The sequence below is a fragment of the Piliocolobus tephrosceles genome, chromosome 7, assembly GCF_002776525.5.
Source record: "Piliocolobus tephrosceles isolate RC106 chromosome 7, ASM277652v3, whole genome shotgun sequence".
NCBI lineage: Eukaryota > Metazoa > Chordata > Mammalia > Primates > Cercopithecidae > Piliocolobus > Piliocolobus tephrosceles.
This window is the reverse complement of record NC_045440.1, coordinates 16,260,968-16,273,777: the sequence shown is the minus strand read 5'-3', so window position 1 is coordinate 16,273,777 and position 12,810 is coordinate 16,260,968. Positions and strand designations below refer to the sequence as shown.

The following is a 12,810-nucleotide window of genomic DNA, read 5'->3' as shown; positions in this document are numbered from 1 at the left end:
CGGAATAAAATATAGTATCAATATACCTCAAGCTGAAGGTGATGATTTTTTATCATCTAAAAATAAAACAAGCTGGGCGCAGTGGCTCATGCCTGTAATCCCAGCACTTTGGGAGGCCAGGATGGGAGGATCACTTGAGCCCAGGAGTTCGAGACCAGCCTGGGCACCACAGGAAGACCCTGTCTGCAAATAAAAAAAATCAGCTGGGCATGGTGGCTTGTGCCTGTAATCTCAACTACTCAGGAGGCTGAGGCGGGAGGATAGCTTGAGCCCAGGAGGTTGAAGCTCAAGCTGTTCTCCTGTACCACTGTACTCCAGCCCGGGTGACAAAGTGAGAGAGACCCTGTCTCAAGAAAATAAGAGAACTAAAAATAAAACATTATCTTTTTTGGTGTGATAAAGCTGCTACAGAAAAAGAAACAATAATTTTGTATGGTTTCTGAGTTTCCATTTTTAAACATCTTTTATTATCTAGATCCCTTCCTGAAGAGTTGAACAAAAACCTGTTTGAAACTCAGAATACATTTTACATATATTAAGCCTTGAAAAAAATTAAGTAACCCACTGGTGTGGGGAAAAGAGAGATCAGACTGTTACTGTGTCTATATAGAAAGAAGTAGACATAAGAGACTCCATTTTGTTCTGTATTTGAGATGCTGTTAATCTGTGACCCTACCCCCAACCCTGTCCTTGCAAGAGACATGTGCTGTGGTGACTCAAGGTTTAACGGATTTGGGCTGTGCAGGGTGTGCTTTGTTAAACAAGTGCCTGAAGGCAGCTTGCTGGTTAAAAGTCATCACCATTCTCTTAATCTCAAGTACCCAGGGACACATACAGTGCGGAAGGTCGCAGGGACCTCTGCCTAGGTAAGCTAGGTATTGTCCAAGGTTTCTGCCCATGTGATAGTCTGAAACATGGCCTTGTGGGAAGGGGAAGACCTAATCGTCCCCCAGTCTGACACCCGTGAAGGGTCTGTGCTGAGGGGATCTAGTATAAGAGGAAAGAAGGCCTCTTGGCAGTTGAGATAGAGAAAAGCATCCGTCTCCTGCCCGTCCCTGGGCAATGGAACATCTCGGTGTAAAACCCAATTGTATGTTCTGTTTACTGAGATGGGAGAAAACCGCCTTAGGGCTGAAGGTGGGACGTGCTAGCGGCAATGCTGCTCTTTATGCACTAAAAAGGTTTATGGAGATGTTTGCATATTGCATATCAAGGCACAGCACTTTTCCTTAAACGTATTCATGTCACAGAGATCTTTATTCATACGTCTTACTGCTGACCTTCTCCCTACTATGATCCTATTATCCTGTCACTTCCCTTTTTCTAAGATGGTAAAGATAATGATCAATACATACTGAGGTAATGATCAATAAATACGGAGGGAACTCAGAGACTGGTGCCGGTGGTCTGAGTTAGCTTTGATAATTCTTCAGGTGAAGTAAATAAGCAAGCACTGAAGAAAATATCAAATGTCACAAAGAATGTGGCAGATCAGATCATGACATTTAGAGGCAGACTGCTTCACAAAAACTTGCAGGAGCATTTTTCAAACCAAGACCTTGTTTTTCCGCTATGAACACCAAGTATAACAGAAAGCTGCTCTACTCATCGACTGGAACATGCCTTATATAAACCTCAAAAATGACTTTTTCACAGGGTACCTTCAGTGGTTGCCAATCTGGGCATGTGTGAACAACCAGGTTATAAAACTGTATCAGGTTCCTGTATGTCCGCTGGTTTTAGCCGAGCAGTACAAACACACAGCTCTAAATTTTTTGAAGATGGATCCTTAAAGGAGGTACATAAGATAAATGAAATGTATGCTTCATTACAAGAGGAATTAAGAGTATATGCAAAAAAGTGGAACACAGTGAACAAGCAGTAGATAAACTAGTAAAGGATGTAAACAGATTAAAAAGAGAAATTGAAAAAAGGAGATGAGCCCAGAGTCAGGCAGCACAAGAGAAGAGAATCCAAAAACCGTCAGAACATTTTTCTTTGTCAAGCATTACGGACCTTTTTTCCAGAATCTAAATTTCTTCATTCATGTGTTATGTCTAAAAACTAGACATGTTTCTACAGGTAGCTGTAACAACAACCACTATCTTGCTGTAGTAGACAATCTGAACTTAATGGTAGAACACACTGACATTCCTGAAGCTAGTCCAGCTAGTACACCACAAATGATTAAGCATAAAGCCTTAGACTTAGCTGGCAATTCAAGAGATCACAGCGGGTGGATCATGAGGTCAGGAGATTGAGACCATCCTGGCTAACACGGTGAAACCCCGTCTCTACTAAAAATAAAAATATTAGCTGGGTGTGGTGGCGGGCGCCTGTACTCCCAGCTACTCGGGAGGCTGAGGCAGAAGAATGGTGTGAACCCAGAAGGCGGAGCTTGCAGTGAGCTGAGATCGCGCCACTGCACTCCAGCCTGGGCGACAGAGCAAGACTCCGTCTCAAAAAACAAAAAGAGAGAGATCATGGCTGTTAGACACACAACACGAACCATCTAAAACAGATACTGATAGTAGTAACCAAAAAAAAAAAGCATCCAAAATGAGCAGCCCAGAAACAGCTGAAGAGACTGAAAAAGATGAAGGTTTTGGTGAACATTCACCGTCTCCCACATTTTGATCCTTTTAACCTTAAAAGGAGATTTTTTTATTTGGCTGATGGGTAAAGCCAAACATTTTTATTGTTTTTACTAGGTTGAGCTACTTGCAGTAATACAGGTAAGTTCATTTGTTTTTACTATGTTCACCTGTTTGCAGTAATCCACAGATAAGTCTTAGTGCATTTATTTTACAAAGTACTTTTTCGAATATCAGATGCTTTTATTTCCAAACCTTTTTTCACCTTTCAATAAGTTGTTGAGGGAAAGGCTTACGCAGACACATTCTTTAGAATTGGAAAAGTGAGGCCAGGCACAGCGGCTCACAGCTATAATCCCAGCACTTTGGGAAGACAAGGCAGGAGGACTGACTGAGGCCAGGATTTAGAGACCAGCCTGGGCAACACAGTGAGACCCATCTCAATTAAAAAACAAAAGTATCAGAAAAGCAAGAATAGCCTTATTTTCACAACGTGGGAAGGAATTTATATGAAAATTTATCTGAGTCATTAAAATTCTCCTTAAGTGATAATTTTTTAGAAGTACACTATGGCTAGAGTTGCCACATAGAATGCTGGATATCACGCAATAAATTTGCAAAACATGATCTAAAATTTAAATTTGTCCTACATTTGTACTTGCTAAATCTGGCAGCCTTAATTATTACGCAACTATAACCCAACACAAACAGTAATCTCTCCCCTGGTTTGGAGTCCTTTGCCCGAAATTTAGCAAATCCATAATTTTGAGTACAGTACAAGCCTGGTAATCCAGTGTGTTTGCGACAGGTCAGTGGAACTCAGAACTGATACATATATGCATACATGTTTATCACCTTCAGTGTCTATTAGATATAAATCATCTTTTTATGTAAAAGACACTACTGGTTTGAGGATAGACTTGTCTAGGAATATTTTGTCCTCCTGTTGACAGCACCACTATACATCCCAATGTAACATTTCTACAAAGGGAAGATCTCTTAACCAGGCATACTTACATTTGCTAGTTAGAAAATCATTCTGAGCAGTTTTAACTCCATTCAGTTGAATGGTGTATTGTATGAGCTATTTGGGGACCAGATATAATGACAGTCGTACAGAACCACTTTTATTCAACATATGTGAAATGTGATGAGTTAACATTTTAAATAAGCGATCTGCTTAATGAACCTTGATTGATATGAAGGGGAAGTGTCATTCTTTACGTCACTCCTGAAACACTTTTCTATCCAAAGGTTTTGAGTCAGTATTGGCATCACACAAGCACTGACTATAAAAAAAGTTTCTTGGTGGCAATGTGATAGAATTTATTCCCGATATCTGATGTTATAAACGTTAGGGTCCCTGAAATATGCAGGATCCTTGCATGTAACTGGCATAAACCTTGTAAAGAGATAATTAAAGTTCTTGACAAAGCATAATGAGCACAGTTTCAGCTAGCTCAATTCAGTTGTTGAGGTGCTCTGTCTTACCCATTATTTGAGCTCTCTTAATTGCTTTTGTGATTTGTTTCTTCCCACAAAGACCTGTAAAATAAAAAGCTTCCTTATTCATAAAAAAGTCAATAAAGTTAAAAAATGTTTATTTCTCAAACTGAAACATTATTTCCATATCTCTTGACCTTTTAGTACACATTTTTGTATATTCAGTTTTACTAAATCAAGTCAAACCTGTTCCAAGTAATGTGGTGTTATATGTTACAGGTTTCATTTAGGGTGGGGTGGCTAGGTTGCAATGCTTTTAAATCAAGGCTCCACCTCAGGAACCTAGGAATGTTAGGTAGGAGATTAGGAAGTCCACGGCTTGCCAAGAACTTCAGCTATTCCATAAACAATCTGATTATATATCCTGACTCTTGCACGCTAAACAGGTTATCCAAGTCTTAAACTTGATGCTTCTTTGCAGTATTGAACCACCCTTTCCATGGATATAATCGTGCATTTGTACATTTAAATATCATTTTCTGTGAACAGATCAGTATGCCAAAAACCACTGCAAAGTCTCCTACACACAGCTTGCCTTGACTTTCTGTATATTTCTAGTATTAAAGAATGGTGTAGGCAAAAAAAAATAGATATATGTGTAAGAAAAAAAAAGACATGCCGGGCGCGGTGGCTTACGCCTGTAATCCCCACATTTTGGGAGGCCGAGGCGGGCAGATCACGAGGTCAGAGGATTGAGACCATCCTGGCTAACACAGTGAAACCCATCTCTACTAAAAATACAAAACAATTAGCCGGGCGTGGTGGTGGGCGCCTGTAGTCCCAGCTACCGGGGAGCAGGAGAATGGCGTGAACCTGGGCGGCAGAGCTTGCAGTGAGCCGAGATCACGCCACTGCGCTCCAGCCTGGGCGACAAAGCGAGACTCCGTCTCAAAAAAAAGACATGCATAAAATGGTTTAATTTTAGGGAAGTAGATTTACATTTTATCTGAAAAGAATATCAGTATATAATAGGCCTTTGAAAGTTAGATGCATAGTTCTACGAAAGTGGTGCCTAAGAATAGTATGCCAATCCACAAATTTTTTCCATAAACTGATTTTGCTAGACTACCTAATCACCAATTAACATCCTCTTGTAGGGAAAAATATGCTCGGTGACATGTTTAAATCGCGCTCAAGAGTACTGAAGAGGAATGATCTTCAAATCAAATAGCTATTTGATTTAGTAATAACAACTAAAAGATGGGAATCCTCTTCTTCTTGGCACACTTATTTTAAGCTCCAAGGTAATTCAATAGATTCAACATTTAACACGTGTATTCAACATTACACATGTTTTTTCTGGAGTGAACTGGCTCTGAATGCCTTACAGAATTTGCCCTGCTCTCCTTAACTCTCTTACTTTATCTATTAATACTTCTTTCTTCTTTTCCCCTTGTTCCTTCTGTGCCAGACCCACACACGTCTGCTGTAACTGAACATGCCAGGCACATTCTCCCTTTTAAGCCTTTTAACAGCTGCTGTCTCTGCCTAGAATACTCTTTCTTGGGCACACACAAAACTAGCTTCCTGGCCTCCCTCAAACTTCTGCTCAAACTTCACGTCCTTAATCATGTCTATCTGTCCCTCTTATTTAAAACTGTGACTACCACTTCTGATCTCCACATTTGATGCTTCTGGCCCCCCCCCTTTTTCTCCACAGCATTTGTCACTAACATCCCATGTAATTTTCTCACCTAGAATATAAGCCTCAGGGTGGAAGAACTTTGTCTTTTTGTTGTTCACTGCTTATCCCCAGAGTCAGGAGACATGCTTGGCACATTGTAGGTCCGCAGTAAATATTTTTTGAATTAATAACGAATATTTCTACCATCTGCTAGCTTACTGTTCATGCAGGAACTCAAATGTGTTTTAAGCATGTAGTATGTTTCAAAAGTCAAACTTCCTCCTTAAGGAGAACACTGTCATCTACTCCCCCTTTAAAAAAAAAATAGGAAAAAAAGCAAAACAAAACACCTTCTCATTTCCCCACCTCCAACAAAAAGATTGCTGACTTTTCTAAAGAAATAACACAAATGGATAAAACTGCAATTTGTTGTCCTTTCTCTCTCAAAAAAAAAAAAACTATATGGAGATTTCGGTAGCGTGCTGAGGTTCATCAAAGCACTAGAACAATGCTGCTTGAGACTTCAGAGTTTCAATCAGGAAGTGCAACTCAGAGGGCAGGATTTCCTGCTGGATTTTGAAATCCAACCCGTTCACCTACCCGCGCGACTGCGTCCACGGGCTGCACGTAAGCCAAGCGAGTCTCCCTGCCGAGCTACTCGCTTGCGCCTCCTCCCAGGCTGAGCTTTGCCCCGCCCACCTGAGTCCTTCGCCAGTTAAGAGGAAAAGCAGCCGCTTAATGAACGGCAGAGTTTGGATGGGAGATAAGCCTCGCGGGTCCCACCTGGCCTCCTCCCCAAGTCTAAGCGCGCTTTTCACCGAGGCCTCAATTCTGGGACTTGGCAGCTCTGCTGTGAAAGCCCAAGTGGGTAACCAACAGCCTGGAGGACCCGAGTGGATTCATTTCTCTCTTCCTCCTCGGCCACTCAACTGCTCCTTGTCCCTGACTCCGCGGTGGGGATGAATAACTCAACTCATTTCGGGCCCGCTTTCCTCAGAGGGCAAACATGGGTCAGGGTGGTATGTTACATTGGTGTTGAGACTCTTTGGATCCGTTTCGTGGATACCGAGGACACTCGAATACCCGAGCCGGGATGCACCCGCCTGCCGGAGGCGCCCCGCCGAAGCTGTGCGAGTGAAGCTCCCGGCCCCACCCACGGGGCGGGGCTCCGGCTCGGTCCGACCAGTGCCCGCGGTGGGGGGGGCGATGGATCAGGCCACGCGCCAGGGGCGAGCGCGACTCTCCTGCTGGTCCCTCCCCAGCCTGGAAGGCGCTCTCTGTCTCTACGCCACCCTTTTCATGGCACTGAAAAGCCTCGTCCTCTCCTCCGAATCCCGCCTCCTCCGAATGCTCCCCCACTGCCTGGGATGGTGCGGTCCCAGGTCGCGGGTCACGCGGCGGAGCGGGGCGTGGCCTGCCCCCGGTGCAGGAGGTTCTTCTGTTTGCCTCTGCTGGCGTCCGAGGAGTGGCGTTGGCTCCCGGAGCGATGCTGGGCCGGAGTCGCCTCGCCTTAGTCCTCCTGGCTGCCGCCGTCAGCTGTGCTGTCGCGCAGCACGCGCCGCCGGTGAGTGAGCTTGAGCCGAGGCGCGGAGAGGGGCGTGCAGGTGCGGGCGCGGATGGAGGCGCAGGTGTGGCGGGGCGGGCGGGGACGACGAACACCTGGTGCTGGGCAGCGTCTTTTCGGGGGTCTGTGGTTTCGCGCACAGGGATGTGGGTGCAAAGCGGGCTGGTGAACCCCGTCCTCGGTTGATTCGGTGCTACCTGGATGGAACTAGAACACCTTGAAAGGAAATCCTAATGTCTGCAGGATACCTGGGAGTGATTCGCATATTCGCAAATTTGAGTGAGTGTACTTGAATAACCAGTTCCAGGCTCTTGCATTTTGAACTGTTTAGATAAAATGTTCCGGTAGACCTGTGTGCATTACTCAATCAAGGACAGACTGCCTGATGGCCAAGTGCTTTCTTCCGAAGAAGTTCAGGAGCTCAGCTCAGGATACCGCAGGGCCCTGGGAATCGCTGAGTGGTCCCAAGCCTGGGCGGTGTTAGCAGCCCAGGGCATGCCGAGAGGGCCCCCTGTGGCCTTTTGCACCCAAGTCATGGGATCGCCTGTCCCGTGGCTCTTTCCCACGAGCAAGTCACAGGGCCACGGACTTCCTAACTGCAAGAGACAGTGAGGGACTAGCGTGACTCTTTTATTTCATAGAAGAGGAAATAGACCTAGAGAGAGAAAATCTTTAGCCAGAGGTTACACTATTGTTTACTGAACATGCCTAACGCCCGAGTACTCTTAACACTAGTACTCTTTCATAATTCATTTCTTTATAAAGCAGTCAGACTGCGTTTGTCTTTGCCAACAGACCGGATAAGTAGGAACCTGGCGCATCTGGCCTGAGGCTGGATATGAGATGGTCTTGAATAGCTTAGGTAGGTTATTGAAAGTGGAGGCAAGATGTACTTTCTCTTCTTTTATACCAGTAAGGAGAAATTCTTTAAAATCATGTTGGGATATGACTTAGCCATTAAAATTGATATAATGTTTAGCAGATAAAAGTAGAATCCAGAATAGTATATACAGTTTTTCTTGTAATAGGAATATGCACAGAACATATATGCGGACTCGATTGAAAGGCCGTAAAATAAAATTGCTCTACCGTGGGTAGGGAATTAATTTGCTTGAGGGTAGTTGGTATTACGGGAATTTTGAAAGGGTTTGATACTTTGCTACTGTCAGGGCCCTTCATTCAGAGACCACCAGTAGGAACACTCTATGAGTTGAACAAATTGGGTTTAGTGTTCTTTGAGGCAAATGAGAACACACACCATGAGCGACGGTGGGTTATAGAAAAAAACCCATTACAGGATTTGAACTTTGGTTGCATGATTTGGGGTAAGACTAAGGAACCGGGCTTTGCTGTAGATAGAATGCTGTTAGATGAGTTGGTGGGTGCAGCACACCGACATGGCACATGTATACATATGTAACAAACCTGCACGTTGTGCACTTGCACCCTAGAACTTAAAGTATAATAAAAAAAAAAAAGAGGAAAAATAAAGAAAGTGGGGCATTTCTATCACTAATGAAGCAACAGCCATTCTACTTAGCAAGAGAAGGGGATGCTTGGTGTTTTGTGCGTTGCAGGTGACCTTGTTTTTTGTCTGTGCTTAGACAAAATCCTCAAGTGGCATTGCTTTGTCTTTCTGTCACGTCTCGGAATAATCTTATCCGAGGTAGCTCTCTGTGAGATTGTTTATGTCCAGGAGGAAAACAGAGCTTACCTGACTCTGTCAGATGGGCTTATAATAATGTTGAGGTATAGCTGTGGGACTCAGAGCAGTTTCAGGTGTTGGAGGCTGTTTTTTCTTCTTTCCTAATAGCTTTATTTATTCTAGCAAAAGTATTTTGATAGCTATTTTCAGAAGAAGAATCAACAACCTCTCAATGAATATAATAGTTGTTACTTAGAACAGCGATTATCAAAGTCTAGTCTGGCCACTGGTGTCAGTTGGGGAAGCTGTTTTCAATGAAATTAGAAAAATAAGAATGCAAAACTAAAATTATTAATTTAGAATGTTAATGTTTATTCTGATTGTATGGACTTCCAGATTTCATTGTTACTAACATGTTCTTAAAAATCAGCTAACGGCAGAGGTAGATGTTATGGGCATGAAATTTGTTTTGTTTTAACATCTCCATTTGACAGAATAAAAATTTGGACCCTCCTGTGCCAAGGCCTCATTAATTTTTTTTACTGGCCTGGAAAATCCTGGGATCCATGGGCCGAAGGACCTTTAGAACCTTAGAGAAGTTCCGTTTATTCATTCTCTGAGAAGAGTAAGCAGTTTTTCGGTTGGAGTCATTATATGATAAACTATCGCCTCATGGTAACAAAAGATATTTCAAAACTACTTTTGGTAAATATGAAAGATGAGAGCTGGCTTTAAATTGGAAACAAGTCATTTGATTTGGAACATCTGTAGGGCTTTTTTGTTTGTTTTTGAGGCTTTTCACAATATTCATACGTTAAGGTCCTCCTGAGTTTTCCATCATTATTGAATTTTGTAGGAGCCTATTAAGAGATGATGGTGAAGAGAGTGGCACAAGAAATGTCTGCAGAGACAGCACCAGATGACGTCATCCAGGGTTCTGTAGACTCTTACTAAGGATTCAGAAATGTATCCTAAAAAATGGGAGGATCTGGAACCAGCCAATGGGAGGCCATTAAATGGTTTTAGACAAGATAACATTTTCACTTTAAAAAGATGAGTCTGGATTGGAGGGCAGCAAGGGGAGATGTGAGGAGACTGGTCCAGAAAAGAAAACAGGGTGCAATGAAGGATGGTGGCACCAGGGGTGAGGGAGAGAAGTAGATGTTCTAGAAAAAAGTCAGGAGGGCGAATGAGCAGAAGGAAGGATTGGGTAAGGATGAGGGAGTGAGGTGTCAGCGTGACTTGCACATTACCGAAGTGCTTCACTGGGCGAATGGTGGCCTCAGTGCCAGGGAACGTGGGGAAGGGAAAGCTTGGGGGCTAAAGAATGGGGATCGTTTTCATTTGGGGTATGTGTTAAATTTCAGGTGGCAGAGAGACATTCAGCAGGCCACTCGTACTGGCACTCAGAAGAGAAGCACTGAGAGTCATTGGCATAATGATGTTATTTGAAGCCCTTGGAGCAGATGAACTCACCTAGAAAGAGGATTAGAGAAAGAGAAGAAAAGAGAACTAGGCAAAGGCTAAGTAACTTGCACATGTATGTGTCAGGAAGAGGAGAAATTGCCTAAGTTAAAACAGGACAGGCTGGGCACCGTGGCTCATGCCTGTAATCCCAGCACTTTGGGAGGCCAAGGCGGGTGGATCACCTGAGGTCGGGAGTTTGAGACTAGCCTGCCCAACATGGGGAAACCCCATCTCTACTAAAAATACAAAAATTAGCTGGGCATAGTGGCTCAGGCCTGTAGTCCCAGCTACTAAGGAGGCTGAGGCGGAAGAATTGCTTGAACCTGGAAGGCAGAGGTTGCAGTGAGCCAAGCCTGGGCAATGAGCGAAACTACCTCACACACACACAGACACACATACACACACACGCACACACACAAAACAAAACAGAAGACTAAGTGGGACAGGAAGCTCAGGGAAGAGACTAGGACGGGTAAACTATGTTGAATATTATTGAGATGTCAATAGTAGTATGATACTGGGCAACTGGAGGTCATTGGTCACCTCAGCCAGAGCAGTGTTGGGGGCAGAAAATCACTTGCAGTAGGCCGAGGGTGATCAGCAGGAAAGGAACTAGAGGGGAGAGATGGCTGCTCTCAGTAATAAGTCTGACCCACTTATAAGATGTGTGAAGATGAGGCCGGGCGCGGTGGCTCAAGCCTGTAATCCCAGCACTTAGGGAGGCCGAGACGGGCGGATCACGAGGTCAGGAGATCGAGACCATCCTGGCTAACACGGTGAAACCCCGTCTCTACTAAAAAATACAAAAAGAAACTAGCCGGGCGAGGTGGCGGGCGCCTGTAGTCCTGGCTACTCGGGAGGCTGAGGCAGGAGAATGGCGTAAACCCAGGAGGCGGAGCTTGCAGTGAGCTGAGATCCGGCCACTGCACTCCAGCCTGGGTGACAGAGCGACTCCGTCTCAAAAAAAAAAAAAAAAAGATGTGTGAAGATGAAACATAATGGCTTAGTAATTAATTGCCGAAGTAAACTTGTAAACTTATTTTTATACATCAGCTTTTCATATGAGTTAATGGCATATGTCAGCATTGTTGACATTAGCTATTGAATCAGCTTTAGCAATGATTTTCACACAGTTGCCAGAAATCTCATAGACTGCATCTGGCCCAGGAATTTATTGTGCTTCATCTGCTTTTCCCTACTTCTCCCAAAGAAGGAAGAGACAGGTGTAATCCGTTCACTTATTCAACAAATACTGCTTGCCTACGATGTGCCTGACTCCTAAATGCTGGGAATGCATCAGCCAACGAGATAGATGAGGTCCTTCCTCTCAATGGAGGGTTTATTCACATTCCTTTGACTTAAATATCAGTAGTGTAATAGGATGCCATCGCATCAAAGCCCAGAAGACAAGTGAAAATATTTACAAGCTCATGTGACTTGTTATACACATAAGAAACCTGCCTCTTCGTATTCCGTGTTTCTGCTGAGTTGTACATAAGAGGACATTATAGGAAAAACTTGTCTGAAAATAGTTGTTGATGAATTCAAAAACTGAATGAAAAATTGTCTTGCTAGGGTTGTTTGGCTTCTGATGGGTATGAAAACTGACATGAGGTATATCATTTTAGATTATCTTTCATTGTCTCTTTCTGAGTATTTGAATAAGACAAGCACACAAGGGCTTTCTGGACTTTGAAAGTTCGTTGTTAGACGCATACATTTCATTGAGGGTCTCCTAATTCTGTAGGGCTCAAATATTTTAAGGAGCTGTACAAGTTATGCCATTTTTTAAGGGTCTGGAGCATTCATTGAGACCTTAATGAAATACTATTGTCTTTATATTTTTGTGTTTTTTAGAACGTTACGTTCAGTAGCTCTGTAATTAGTTTCTCTTAATGAGTGGGGAGGACAAAGAGGCTTAAGTTTCTATCAAATAACCAGAAAAATTAGAGAATTTGCTGACCCAAGCAGTCTTTTAAAAACACTTTCCAGAGAGTTTCTTTTTTTTTTTTGAGACGGAGTCTCGCTGTGTCGCCCAGGCTGGAGTGCGGTGGTGCTGTCTCGTCTCACTGCAACCTCCACCTCGTGGGTTCAAGCAATTCTCCTACCTCAGCCTCCCGAGTACCTAGGATTACAGGCACATGCACCACACCCAGCTAATTTTGGCATTTTTAGTAGTGACGAGTTTTCGCCATGTTGGCCAGGCTGGCCTTGAACTCCAGACCTCAGGTGATCCACCCACCTCAGCCTCCCAAAGTGCTGGAATTACAGGCATGAGCCACTGCATCTGGCCCAGAGAGCTTCACATGCATTGAAACATCAGATTTTTACCACTTCTCTCCACTCTGAGGAGACAACTAGGGGGCAGGGAGAAAGGTAGGGAAGGGGAGGGAGAGAGAGGGAAAGAGAAAGA

General features: G+C 43.8%; 1 protein-coding gene and 1 pseudogene across 1 annotated transcript in view; both read left to right on the top strand.

Moving 5' to 3' along the window:
* Nucleotides 1-1,420: 1,420 nt before the first annotated feature.
* LOC111545657 lies at nucleotides 1,421-2,637 on the top strand (annotated as a pseudogene).
* A 4,292-nt stretch (nucleotides 2,638-6,929) lies between these two features.
* ASAH1 (N-acylsphingosine amidohydrolase 1) overlaps nucleotides 6,930-12,810 on the top strand; it is a 28,477-nt gene continuing 22,596 nt past the window's right edge. Inside the window, exon 1 of the mRNA XM_023216631.1 lies at nucleotides 6,930-7,285. Coding sequence (XP_023072399.1) covers nucleotides 7,208-7,285 — 78 coding nt within the window. The 5' untranslated portion in view covers nucleotides 6,930-7,207. The remainder of the gene's footprint in view (nucleotides 7,286-12,810) is intronic.